Below are 14,267 nucleotides of genomic sequence, written 5' to 3'. Positions count from 1 at the left end.
GCTGTTTTAACGTCCCCTCTCTGCCCCCTCGCTCTTCTTTGTTCACTGTTCCCCCCCCCGCCTCTTTATTGAGGGTGGGTGCATACAAACACAGCGCAGTGACATTTTGGCAGAGTCATTGTTTTGGCTTTGTCAGGTCAGATGTTTTCCCATAGACCTCATGCAAACCAAAGAGAAATCCCACTGTAGGGGAGACACTCGACAGTCTGCATGTCCCGCACTGATCAGAAATAACAACACACATCTGTGCAATGTGTTTCAATGCGTTACATTTAGTGCATTTATAACCACAGATGTTCTGAGTAAGAGATGGAGTTCATTCACCCATTGGATGTGCAAACTGCAAATGAAAGCTGAGAATATGTTTAACTTTCCTAGTTGGAAAGAAAACAGAAAATTGACAAAAATTTTGATAAATAATTTTTTTTTTTGTTGCCAAAATAGCAAATGTGTTCCAGATGATCAATTTTTGACATTTTATATAGACCAAACAATTATTGATTATTTAAGAAAATAACTGTCAGATTAATATGAAAACAATTGTGAGATGCACCTCCAAACAGGATATATGGGCAACATTTCAAGTATACTTTAGTTGGTGCTGCTGCCAGAATCAGTGAGGCTTTTGATCTGGTTAAAGCTTTGAACTAAACCCCCCCCCCCCCCCCCCAAAAAAAGTATCAAGGATACCTGCCAACAGGCAAAGTCATGCACAAATCTCACTCCTCTCAGCCTTGTGATTGTAATAAACCCTTGATTTTTCTTGAGTGATCTGTGCAACGCTCATGCGATGTCTTCCCTCCCTGACCAACGGTTCATCTGCAAAGACAATTGTGCTGAATGAAGAGACAATGCAGAGGCAGGGCCGTTGTAACAGCTTGTAGCCTCCTGTTTACTCGACTATTTGGTGATATGGTTTCATTTGTTGGAAAAACGTGAAAATAACACGTTGCCATGTGTGGATCAGTGTGGTGAGGGGATGCTGGGCCCTTCTTAACCACCCTTTTCTGCCAGGTTTTGTGTATGTTTGAGCCCCGGTTTGTTTGTGTGGTCATCTGATGTAACACAGATTAATCTAGGAAAATGCACCATGTAATTACAGTATCATTTCAAATAATGATTACAGGGGCCTCTTCAAGACAGGGCCTAAAATCAGGTAATAGAGCAGGATCTGAAAGCTATCATGTTTGTTGATTTATTGCTTATTCCCAGGTCCCCTCCTGCTATACAGCCTACGGTAGTAAAGCATGATTTACAAAGACCAGGTGAATGCCATTAGTGTACTACTATAGAATATTATTCAGGGATGTTTGAGAAATACCTGTTTTGAGCTGGAACATCCACGGCCATGCGACGAGCCAAGAATATGTCAGAGTTTTGAATAATGACAGTGACTCTGTCCTCTATTTGGTTTAGGAATGTTTACACTGATACAACTCCAGCCAAACTCACGTTAGAAAGCATTACATTTGTCAGACTCATTGGTAATTCCTCATCCTCAGATCTTTTTCTCTTTTCATAGTAGAACATACTGTTTGAAAATGCAAACACTGAAGCATAAATCAAACCTGCTGCTTATCCAAGTATGTTCTTCTATAGGATGCATCCAAACCATCCAAAAGTTGTAGCCCACAAAGGTTTAGTCTAGTGTCAGCATTAGCTTACACTACAGCTACAGTCAATAGGTGTAGCTATAGCAGAAAGCTTGACAGGTGGGGCCTCTGGGGTCTGGGCCCCAGGATAATTGCCTGCTCTGTTGAGTCACAGAGATCTCTTGCTTAATTCCTGATCTCCCTCCCTTCAAGACGGAACGAACAAAGATGGTTGTTTGGAACTGGATAAAGATAAAAGACACAAAATGACTTCAGATGATGTTGAGTTGTTTTGTGTCTCCGTGTGACTGTTTTGCGTGTCGTTTGCATCTCTTTGAGGCCGTTTTGTCTCTTTACAGTCATTTTCCATCTCTTTATGGTTGTTTTGTGTCTGTTTCTTGTGTCTCTTTGTGGTCATGTTTCATCTTTTTATGGCCATTTTGCGTCTCCTTGTGGTTGTTTTGTCTCTTTATGGTCATTTTTATTCTCCTTATTGCCATTTTGTCTTGTGGTCATTTTACATCTCTTTATGGTCGTTTTGTGATTATTTTTTCTGTCTCTCTATGGTCATTTTTCATCCTTTTATGGCCGTCTGGTGTCTCCCTCTGGTTGTTTTGCATCTGTTTTGTGTCTCTTTGTAGTCGTTTTGTGTCTCTTTGTAGTTGTTTGTGTCTTAACTGAGCTCCATGACGGGAACACTGATTCCTGTTTGAAAGCCACCCCCTGAAATCTCGGGCCCCTGGGCCTGTGCCCGGTATAGGCCCTTTCGTCAATCCGCCCCTGGCTGAATGCGTTTTGGACAGAATCATACAGAAGCTGTGTGCAGCTCTGCTCTGTGTTTGTCTGCTGATGAATGGCGGTGTTGTCGGTGTCTATGGCGCCTCTAGCGGCGACATTGCGCCACTCAAAACAGAAAGTGCACGAGTCTTTGTGGATCCAGGTTGTGTGAATGAATGGAGGTGAGCCGACGGTCGACCGGAGAGACGAAGCAGCGGACAATATGTTTTCAGCTCCAGCTGCACGCTGTGTAAAGTTGGTAGAAGGAATTCACGTCCACGGAGTCGCTGTTTTAAAATCCCCGAAGAAGGTTTTTTTCCCCCCCTCGTAATCCCCATTCCTGCACCGCCGAGCTCCACTAACACACACTGTCGCTGGACGTCGAGATTTCTTTTTCGTCTGTGTGCAACTAGCAACAGGTCATTTCCCGTGCAGCTTTTCCCTCAGTGCTTGTTGGAGCAGTGTGAACTTTTTGTTGTAAGAACCGAGGGATGCTTGTTTTTTGGGGCCGCTCTCTGCCGTGCATTCACCGCGCTGCTGCTGCAGCTTTGTGCTCGCCACCGACCTGATCCGGATCCTGCAGCCTGAACGCGTTGAGTGGAGAAGGAGAACATGAGACTGCTCATCACACAGTGCTGGGGGATTGAGCATTGAGCACCGACAGACACACAGACCTGCGAGGAGCTGGTGTTGGTGCAAGGGGGATTTTTTTTTGTTTTTTTTTTCTTCCAGCAAGGATCGCGTGCATAGATGGTGCCAAACAAGTGGACCATGAATTCAGTCCTGCACAAATCGCCACCAAGGAGCTGGCTTGGTCTCAGATTACGACTCAGTAAGTAAAAATTCATGAAGTTAGCCACTGAGCAGCCCTTTCCATATTCATGCCACCATCATCGGTTTATTTCTGGAGGCTGTTGAATAAGTCAGCAGCTTGGCATAAGTCACCTGAGTGCTTTGTTCTGTAAGAAAATCACCGTGTGCACCTTGTGAGTTTCTCTGTTAGACCTCGGGGTGGGGTGGAGGGGGGGCTCTCGTGACTTTGATCCTCAGGCACCAGGTCTTTGTTTCATGCTTTTCCCCCCGTCATCAAAGTTAATGGTTGGATTTGGCAAGTGACCTGAGCAATCATCCCAGCTGGAGGCAGGAGAGGAGAGTACACTCTGATCTGAACTTCTCTTGATGAAGGCTCAACTCCTCATGCGCTCAGATGATAGACATTACCTCCTGTAAATCTCCAGCTATCACTATTTATTGTACTTTTCCGCAGACCTCCCCTCTCTTTCCAAGCTCATAATTCAGATCAAAGTGAACATTTTAATGTGTAGTTTTGTCTAGGGCTGCAGCTGACAATTCTTTTTTCCAATAACTGACTAATCTGCTGTCAGAAAAGTGTGAAAAATGCACATTGCAACGCAGTTTCCTAGAATATGACATATTTGAATAGTTAGTTTTGTCCAAAACCCCCAAAATAATAAGTTTATAATCGCAGATGAATAAGAAAATCAAGCAAATATTCAAATTTGAGAAGTTGGAACCAGTGCATTTTAGCTTTAAAATTATGCAAATGATCAATCAGTCAAAATTAATGCAAATAAATATTCAAATCATTCAGATCTCTCTCTCTCTCTCTCTCTCTCTCTGTCTCTCTCTCTGTGCAGGCTTTACATGAGTGATGTATATAATGCCGGCAGTTCATACAGTAAGCAAAGTGAGCATGGAGTTAAAAGTTTAGCAGTCTTAATTGGTTAATTGGTTGAGTCTGGAACCCCTCAATGTTCCAGGCCACCCGAGTCTTAAGCCTGTCTTAAACACACTGGTCTAATCTGGGACCAGATGTCTTGTCTGGTCTCTGTCCACCACTGAAAAACAAAAACACAGACTATGTGAAATGTCAGCTCTTTAATCATTGATTCACTGTTCTGGTGTTACAGTGTCAGTCATCATAAATGAGGACATCTGTGAAGAGGGACACATGATGCTCTGTGTTAAATCGGTGCTTTCATGTGTGTGTTTTTTTGTTTGCTTAGTTCGTAGCCCAAAGCGTTATTTTGGTGATTTGATGCAGTGAATTACTGGAACATCACAAGGATCATCTGTTGTTCAAATATAAGTTTGACTGTAAATATTTGGCAGATTAATGACAATGTGAATTAACTACATAACTGTGGCCTGTAATCTCACAAGAGCCCCAACAAATTATGTGCAGATTATTTTCTCTGCAATCCATCAATTATTTAGTCGTAAAAATGTCAGAAAATACTGAAATCTCCCACAGTAAAGGCGACGTCTTCATATGTCTTGTTTTGTCCGACCAACAGTCCAGAATTTAAGATGTTTTAAATGATATATCAACCAATATGCAGTTGCTGATTTAATCTAAATGATGAATCAACTAATTGTCACAGCCCGAAATCTCACGCCACGGTCCATTGAGCAGCTGTTGGAAGCTGATGGAATTGTAGATGCTCAAATTTCCAGTTTTCTGTAGCACCTTAAGTATTTCTTGTCCATGATGGCTTTAAAGCTGTGGCTCAAAGATACAGACCTCGGAAGTCTCACCACAAGGCCCATGTAATTGCGTTTATGGAGCTTTCAATCATATTGTGTGATCTTCCTCGGCAGATGGCGTTTGCCCTGTTGTCATGAGACAGTAGATGTTCAAATTTCCATTTTGTCTTTGCACTTGAAAGATTTCTTGCCCATGATGGCTTTAGAAGCTGAGGTTTAAAGTTTGTACTTGACCTTGGAAACAGCAGTTGACAGAACAATCTGATCACAAGGTCCATTTAGTGGCTGTTCTGGAGCTTTTGACCAAATCACATGATTGTAGGTGTTGAAATTTTCAATTTGTCCCAGCATGTTAAGGATTTCTCATCCATGCTGGCTTTAAAGATGAGGTTCAAAGTTTATTCTGATCTTGCAAAAAAAAAAAGAAACTCTCAGCGCAGGTCCATTTAGCAACTGTTCTGGAGCTTTCCAATCATGTCACATGGTCTTCATAAGTACATGGAGTTTGTCCAGTTGGAACTGTAGATGCTTAAAACTTGTATTTTTTGTGAACTTTGAGGACCTCTTGTGCACGTTGGCATAAAAGCAGGAGTTAGGAATTTATTCTGGACTATGGAAACGGCAATTGAGAAAAGGAAGTCTGACCACAATGTCCATTTAGTAACTGTTTTGGGGACATTTGATCATATCACACAATATTCATCAGCGGATGGAGTTTGCATAGAATTGTCTTTCATGTTCGAGCTCAGGTGCTTTTGATCATCAGCAGAAAGTGCGTGGCAAATAGAAATTTGAACACCTACAGTTCTACGACATTTGGACAAAGTCCATCTGCTGATAAAAGTCATGTGATATAGTTGAAAGCTCCAGAACAGATTCTGGATGGACCTTGAGTTGAGATGGTTTTCTTTAGGGGGTTTTAATGTGAAAAAGCTGCAGAGCTCTGAGGGAGTATTTGGAGTGAACACATGAGTATGACTAGACTGGTATAATATGGATGGGTGTGTGTGTGTGTGTGTGTGTGTGTGTGTGTGTGTGTGTGTGTGTGTGTGTGTGTGTGTGTGTGTTAGTGATTTTGGTCTGGCTCGTGGCTTGTTACAGTTCAAACTTCCTTCTTCAAACTGTCTTTCCATTGTTCCACTTTTTTCCCGGCAGTAATTTCCTTTCTCTTTTCCCCTCTTTGCATTTCTGCCGTTTCCTGATGTCGCGCCGGGTCACAGTTTGCTCTCCTTTTTGTTTTTCTCCCTTGTCTCCAACTGTTCAAGAACAACGATCCCAGCTTCATGTGCAGTGTCGGAACTCATCCTAATATTTTTGCACGACAGCCTTTATTTGTGTAATGAAGGCCTGCTCTGCATTTGATGGCGCTGACATGTCAGGCTCTATAATAACTTTCATGCCTCTGGTGGTAATTTTGAATGTACTGTTGGTCTTTAAAATAAAACTGCTGAAAGACTGCAAGTTTTTCTTTTCTTGTACCACATTAAATACGGGTCAGCCTTATAATGCAGCCTGTTTGTTCTCTGATTAAATGCGATATGTGTTGCAGACTATAATGAAAAACAAATCAAGCACTCAGGCAGTGACTCTTTGATCCTCTTTCTCGTGTCGGACAGAATTAATTTCCTTCCTCGTATCGCATCATTTCTGTACTGTACTTCCTGTATGTGGATTTCACCAGAGCAGGGAGTTCATAAAGGCCCCGTGGAACAAAAACCCTTTTCATTTCATTTGCAACCATCAATTTCACCAAAAATGAATAATCTAGAGCCCTTGTTATTTGAACACACTTTTTTTTAACTTTTCCCCTTAAAAAATGCTGCTCTTTGTCGTCTTTAATACAGAGCCGAAGTCCTGTGCCATTTCCAAGTTACCTTCTGGTCCACTTTTTAGTCCTAAATGTATTTCTGATATAGGTTTTGATTCATTGCTCTCAATGAAAAACGGAAATGTGATAATGTTCATATGTAGTTATCCAGTGCTGGGCAGTAACGATTTTGTGTTTTGTCATTTTAAAGGTCCCATATTGTAAAAAGTGAGATTTCCATGTCTTTTTTGATTATAAAGCTGGTCTAGGTTCTATATTTATACTGTGAAAATATCAAAGCGCTCAGTCTACAGGGAAATGCCCTCAGCCATGCCCCAAGCCGAGCCCACCTCCACCCACCATCCAACCTTGCAGGATTGGTTTTATCTGAAATCTGCAATATTTTTATTTGATCACTCAGAAAACAGTCAGCCAATCAGAAGAGAGGCTCTGAGCCGACCTGTTGTTGGTATTGCTCCAGAGAGAAACCTGAGAGAGATATGGGACCTTTAATATAGATGAAATGGAAGCAGTACTTGTTGAACACTAACAAGTTAAGAACATTCTGATCTGAACACTGTCATTGCACCATTTTTAAATTTAAATTTTAGGCCCAAATTCTGTCAGTTCCTTTTAAATTCACTAGCACTATTGAATGATGGGTTTCGTCGTCCTCATCAAAATGCAGTTTAATCGTATTGTTGGATCAAAACCTTGTATCTGATTTTATTGACTGAAAACAGCTGCCTGCTGCGGCTGAAGATGATGCCATGAGAGTGGTGAGAATGAACCACAACGCTTGGAAATTATGGGCCAGAAAACCAAAACAATAAGCTAAGGAAACTAAAACTGCTCCATGGAGCTGAGGGGAAGCCGAAGACTGCAGGTGACGACTCTCCGTGGTTTATCTACCTGATCTCATTAGTCACGTGATCTGTTCCGTTGTGAAGTATTGATTATAGCCGCTTGAATGGATTGAGATATGCGAGTGGTATCGATCTTCTCATCTTAATCTCGGCTAAAAAAACAAAAAATATTCCTTTAATGCAGCTCTCGCTCACTAAGCAGAGGTCAATATCGCATTACATGACAGGTGTTGTGGCTCTCTACACTTCACTACAGTGGGTTTTTGCTGTTTACAGTGACAGATGAAGTCATTGTCACAAACGTGCTCATAGCTGGAGGCTCATTTTCTTCTTTCCCTTCCTGTCACGCATCTTTTCCTCATCATCCTCTTCTCTTACAAAGGACTCCCAGAACACTGATATGGCTGAAAGTGAACAGAAGCGGATACTGTTCTACTAATCTTAACTCTTGGGCTGTTCTCACTCCCATTCTCAGCACTTTGTGTAGCTAGTTAGTCTCAGTTTTTGTGGGGCATTGCTTCACAGCACGTTTCTTCAGTTCATATTTCAGATGGTGTTCTTCTTTTAACCCTGAGGGATATTCTCTGTCCTTGTCCTGCTCTGCTGTTTTGCATCACCAGCGAGAGAGGGATTGCATTGAATTTAATGTCCATATAGAATCACTCATGCCTCGTGCATCCTTGTGTATTTGCTCATTGGTCCAAGTTGAAGGCCATCAGCCAATCAGAAGAGAGGCCCAGAGCCTCTATATATATATATATATATATATATATATCTTCTTGTAGATATCAACACTTCATATAAAACACTGGAAAATTGTAAAATGTGCGACCTTTAATATTAATTTCAGGACTTAAGTCTTGTTTTTAAATTCCTGAATCACATCAACAACTCTTCATGTTGTCAATGGACCAACGGTGAACTGCTTCTCTTCAAACTGTGCAGCAGCTAATTAAAGGGGCTACACACACACACACACACACACACACACACACACACACACACACACACACACACACACACACACACACACACACACACACACACGTAGACCTTCTTTAACTCCAGAAACATAACGCCAAGTGTTTATCTCTGAATGTGTCCTTCCACTCCTATAACCTCCACCCTGGCTAAATGACTGTTTATGCATATTGCAGCCTTCCACATGACAATAACTGTACTTTTATGGAATAAGTGTTTTTGATTCCTGTTGACTCTGTTATTGGCTTCTCAGAGGCAGCCCCCACTACAATTTTAACCAGATTGTTTCAATTATGGGATTGTTCATATCAACAAGTTGAAGAGTGGTTGTTTGTCCCTCTGAAACGCTGGTTTAAGGATGGACTGTTAAATTACACGATGTCTCATAGTAATAGACCCCATGTGGCTTCTCCTGCACGCCCTCCTCTTGCAGCAAGGCTCTGATGGTTGATATATCAGTGCTTAGGCATTCATTAATAGAAAATATTTGACTTAAATGTACTTCCTTTTTGATGGAGTATTTTAAATTTGAATACCAATTCACACATTTGCTTGTTCCAGACTGAAATATATCACCTATGTGATGGATTGCCATGAAATCTTGGACATTCATGGTTTCCAGATGATGTATCTTAATGATATGATGATCTGCCCTCACGAGGCTGACCCTCACAATTGGTTGTAATAACTTTGGGGATGCCTTTACTTTGATATAGCTTCATCGTCAGGTCAAATTAATTAATTAGCCCAATACTTTCATCTGTAAGCAAATACCTGCCAAACTTCTGACATTGCCATCGGCCTCTACATCACTTTATATTATAAGTATTAAACCGGTATTAAACATTATACTTGGCTGCAACCTTTGGCGATCCCAGACTCTGGTGGGCAAAGAAAACCATTGAAGTCCATAAAGGCAATACAGTTTACAGATGTTCTCTAAATCCCTCACATGTAGGCAGATCTTGGCTACCCATTGATGCTAGGTGTTTTTTGCCCTGTTTAGTGTCTTTATGGGAGGTTTAAGGAGGTTTACAGTTGTCATTGCAAAACGTGTCAATACGAGGGGCAATTGGGGGCCCCTTTTCCCATTGGGGACACTGAGTATTTTGGCAGCAAGTAGCGAATATTTTCATAATCCATTAAGCTGGTTAATTAATGTTTCGATTAACCAATTAATCGTCTGTAAAATGTCAGAAAATAGTGAATAATCAAAATTTTTTTTTTTTTTTTTTACAGTCACCATTCAAATGTCTAGTTTTGTTTGACAAATAGTGCAGAACTTAGATTTTCAGTTCACAATGATATTTTTGGAGACGCTGGAAGTCACTACTTAAATGACTCAAGCAATTAATAAGTTATTAGAATAGTTGCTCGACTTAATCAATAAATATTTCAGCTCTACATTATACCTGCAAAACACCTGCATGTTAGTATAATCACTTTCAACATGTTGGCATGCTGACATGAGCGATTAGCTCAAAGCACTGCTGAGCCTCTCAGAGCTGCAGCATGCTGTAGACTTTTAGTCTTGTTAGCAGCAGGATGGTAGTTATGCAGATGAGTGAAGGGTCAGGCACAAGCCGTCCTCATTATTCTCTTCATCCGGAATAGAGATACAGACGGTCCGACTGGAAGAGGCTCCAAAACGGAAACGGATCTTTCTCCTTTTAGAGGATTCACACAGAGAAGTTCTTAAACAAGTCTTATTATGGCGGTGAAGGGTTAACCTCGGCCTGTTTGATGGGCCACCTTGCTAAATATAACCCCGAACCTCCTCCACATGGGCACGCACAAGCCTTCAACTGCACTCCCTCTGTCAACACTTCGGCTCACACACTTTTTTTCCCCCCATGGTGCACACACTCCAACAAGCTCATTTACAGTCTTGTCGTACTGCAGCCGCTCTCGCACTCATTTCTCAACACACCATTAATAGTTTAGTGAGTGTAGTTCTATTGAGGAGCCAGTTCATTCAGCCTCGGCACACTGCACAGTTTTGCCTGCTATTTTTGTCTCACGCTAAAACTAAATGGAAGTAGCTGAGTCAACATTAGTTATTGCTGTAGCGATGCTTGTAGTGTGGGAAATGCATTTGTACTTCAAACCATTGCTAAATTAAAGGAGTAGGTGACATTTTGGGGAAAAAAACATATTCACTTTCTTGCAGAGAGTTAGATGAGAAGATTGATAACGCTGTTATGTCTGACCCTAAAGCATGAAGCTACAGGCAGGAGATGGTTAGCTTAGCTTAGCATAAAGACTGTAAACATGGGGAAACAGCTAGCCTGGAAAAGGATAAGGAAATCCGCCCATCAGCAACTCTGAAACGCACTAATTACCATGATACGTTATAGCAAACTATTGGTATAAGAACAGGGAGGTCCCTGCTATAACTATTTCTTGGTTGTCAGTAATTGTTGTCACTGTGAGGTTTCCAGACTCCACCACGTCATGGTAAGCTTTGGCTGATATTTAAGCAATATCACACGAGAGGGAGTGATGACGTTCTGTATATCAGCACGGCTGTGGCTCTGGAGGAACTCTCAGGTGTCATCAGGATTATCTCAGGTTTGGCTTGAGAGATGAGGGTGTTTAGGAGGCATTAAGGCTTAGACCAAAGATACTACCCATTTGCATTATGGGAAATACTTTATAGAATCCAGGTTTTTGCTTGGCCCATACTAGACACTAAAAATCATACTATGTCAGCCTCTCCTGCTTAAATTAAAAAAAATTAATCTGTCTCTTACAAGCCCCCAACTTCATGAAAGTGCAATGCAGAATAGCTGGAGTCGTCCTTTAAGAGGAGAAAACACAAAAACCTGACAAGCATTCAGAACTCTACCTGGAACAGGCTTTGTATCTGTGGTGGAAAAAGTAGATTCACCTACATCCTGGTTGTCATTAGACTTTGGCTCTGAAATGGATGACTGGATCTAAACCATGCCAGAAAATGCGCCCTGTGTCATCACTCAGTGCCCCTTGCTAAGGGTCCATTCCTAGATTAATGTAACACAATTTTTTCACAACCTCAGTTTATTTTTTGTGCGAGATCAGATCAAAATGCATTTGAAAAAAGTAGTGCCATAATGGTGCAGGTACTTTCTGGCCTTGCCATGGATAAAAAAAGCATCTTTTTTTATTAAAGGGGGTGATCTGATGGATAATGATGAAAGCGAGGCTGTCTAATACCCCTCTGCTTCCCTCTTTGTTTCTGCAGTAGGTGGAAATTGGCCCTTGTATTTGCAGCCCAGTTCTCATGCTGCACGACTGCTCTCTTCATTAAAAGGGAAGCCGCGTGCTCAAAGCTGCTTCAGATTATTACCATATGTCTGCAAAGCCCAGAGCTGAGCAGCAAACCGGCTCCCATCCTACCCTCTAATTTCTTATCCCAAAATTGGACATGTGGGTCGTTGTGTGTGACAACGTCCCTCCCTTCCCCGAGCCGGCACAGTACATTCTCACAGTATTTCTTCTCCCATTTTAGACACATAATAGCAGTGCATCAGCCTTCAAGCAACACTGGGGAAAATATTATGCCTTGACTTGAGATATCTAACTGCGTGTTGTTTTAACCCTTCAGCTGTTTTTCATAAGATATCAGAGAAGTGGAAAGCTTTGTCTCAGTGAAGCGTCTAATAGTGGGACTCCTTTTTGCTTATTTGGGGTGTTTCCTCATCTCCAAGAGGCCAATGTGTGCATTGTACCTCCACAGAAATAACTGAGCTCATTCACCACAGAGCTGGTGCATTCATAAAAAGGAATAAATCTTTCAGGAGACATAAAAGGCGCGGGCACTAATTAATGCGGAAAAATGTCAGCCTTTTACAGTTTTGCGCAAAACATAAAGAAAGTTCCCTCTGGACGTAGGAGGAGGTTTAAAAGAGATCTTTGTGTCACCCAGTCCAAAAGCCATTGGCCCAGATTGCCCGTCCCAGCATGCAACTCACCTCTGCATGAATACAACACTTGTCTGATGGAGTGGGCAGAAAGCCCCCCTATCACCAGGAGATCCTACACAGAGCTTTAACATGAGCAGCTTGCCTCACACACATACACACACACACACACACACACACACACACACACAAAAGTTTTGTACAGTTTGAGAAACTTTGTCCACGCATAAAGTCGAGGTTCAGGGAAGGCAGCGGCACATGAGGATATTTTGGAGATGAGTTTGCGACACCTTTTAGCAGCTGGATGTCTGTAATTTAGTCAGGAATAGCTCGGTTAAATGGATTAGAAGAGGGCAGCATTTGGTGCTTGACAGCTCTCGGCGGGTGGTTTTCAGTGGATGATTAGTGGAGGACTGAACATTCTGCAGAAGCAACAGGAAGAGGCATCGGAAGGAAGGTTCAGACGCATGTCGGCATTAGTGTTTGTGTTGTGGACAGAAGTGTGGTCGATAATATCGCTTGATGCCCGCTTAAGACTGGCCTGTTAAAAACCTGGATGGCTGCGGTAAACGTTGTTCCAGGTTTAGAAACAACAATAGAGGGGCAATGGATTGTACTTGAGGGAATTCTGTTGGCTCACTTGGACCGGCCTTGAAGTAGGATCAGACTTGGACAGAAGGTTCAAAGGGTTTTTGTGGTTTGGCTGGATGAGGTAATTGTGCAGGTGGAGATTTGGAGTAAACATATTGGCAGTTGGCAGAGTTTAAAGTTGAGCAGGGCTGGCAGGGTTTATATTACAAAGATGGTTGACGAGAGAGGTGTATTGATTGTCTGCAGAAGTGCTCGGAGGGTCAGGGGCTGGTTTGGTGCATCGGTTGAACGAGTGACACTGGGGGATGGGTCAGATCCAAGCATCACTTGTAGGGAAATGATTTGAACAGTTAAGTTATATTAATTACTATTCAGCAGTAGCTGGTTGAAATAAGTGACGATGTTCCTGTACTGGAAGAAGCGGGGAGCCTACGAGCTGGAGTCACTGCCGCCCTCTCACACTCAAGTGGGAATAGAGCGCTACTCCTGGTCGTCATCGCTGGACGTCATCCATGATCTGTGTGGTAAGCAGAGGAAGGAGGTGAATCACCTAAGTGGTGGATTTGTGTTTGTGTGTCTGTGTGTGGTTCCTCACTTTGAAATTGTTTGTCTATTCGTTTTATTTTTGATTATTTGCAATGCCTCAGATACCACATTTCAAAGGATGATTAAATATCAAACAAAGTGAATAAAAAACAACATTTTTTTTCTGTTATGAAGAAATACTTTTTCCTCAGAGAAGGACATACTATATTTCTATATTTCAAATACTTATTATATGCAGTTATTTCTCATTGGATGTATCGCATGAAATTGGACGTTGGATTCATTTCTCTTGAGCGATAATAGTTTTTAATTGTTTTCTGGAGCCATGATGGCAGGTTACCGTACTCTTTAATATCTCAACAATAACCTGATGAAGTAACATGACAGTTTTTATAGACATTCATGGTCCCCAGAGGCGGACTACTACTGACTTTGGTGATCGGGGGAGTTTTCCTCTAAGGACAAAATTTCAATTTGTCCAATAATTCATGACGACATATCAGTTTATATCTTTGCAGATTGGAGCTAGCTCCATGCGGGCGGGGCAGCTCCAAATGGGACAGGCTAGTAGCAACAAGTAGGCGGGAATCCCGAATGGAGGCTCTTCATTAAAATTATAGTAAAATGTAAGTTAGAGTGTCTTTAGTGCTGTGAGATGTAGCAATTATGGCTGTGCTGTATAATGGCGCTAATCACC

At 41.9% G+C, this 14,267-nt stretch overlaps 1 protein-coding gene across 2 annotated transcripts in view; it reads left to right on the top strand.

Annotated features, from left to right (window-relative positions):
* The first annotated feature begins 2,491 nt into the window (after window positions 1-2,491).
* plekhg5b (pleckstrin homology domain containing, family G (with RhoGef domain) member 5b) overlaps window positions 2,492-14,267 on the top strand; it is a 75,509-nt gene continuing 63,733 nt past the window's right edge. Inside the window, exon 1 of one of the 2 annotated variants that reach the window (XM_056385184.1) lies at window positions 2,492-3,201. In XM_056385184.1, coding sequence (XP_056241159.1) covers window positions 3,120-3,201 — 82 coding nt within the window. In that variant the 5' untranslated portion in view covers window positions 2,492-3,119. Of the gene's footprint in view, window positions 3,202-13,315; window positions 13,549-14,267 lie in introns of those variants that run through there. The other variant, XM_056385183.1, reaches the window with a different exon arrangement.

Source organism: Seriola aureovittata, chromosome 9, assembly GCF_021018895.1.
Source record: "Seriola aureovittata isolate HTS-2021-v1 ecotype China chromosome 9, ASM2101889v1, whole genome shotgun sequence".
NCBI classification, from domain to species: Eukaryota; Metazoa; Chordata; class Actinopteri; order Carangiformes; family Carangidae; genus Seriola; species Seriola aureovittata.
Note: the sequence above shows the minus strand (reverse complement) of the source record. Positions and strands in the feature narration are given on the sequence as shown.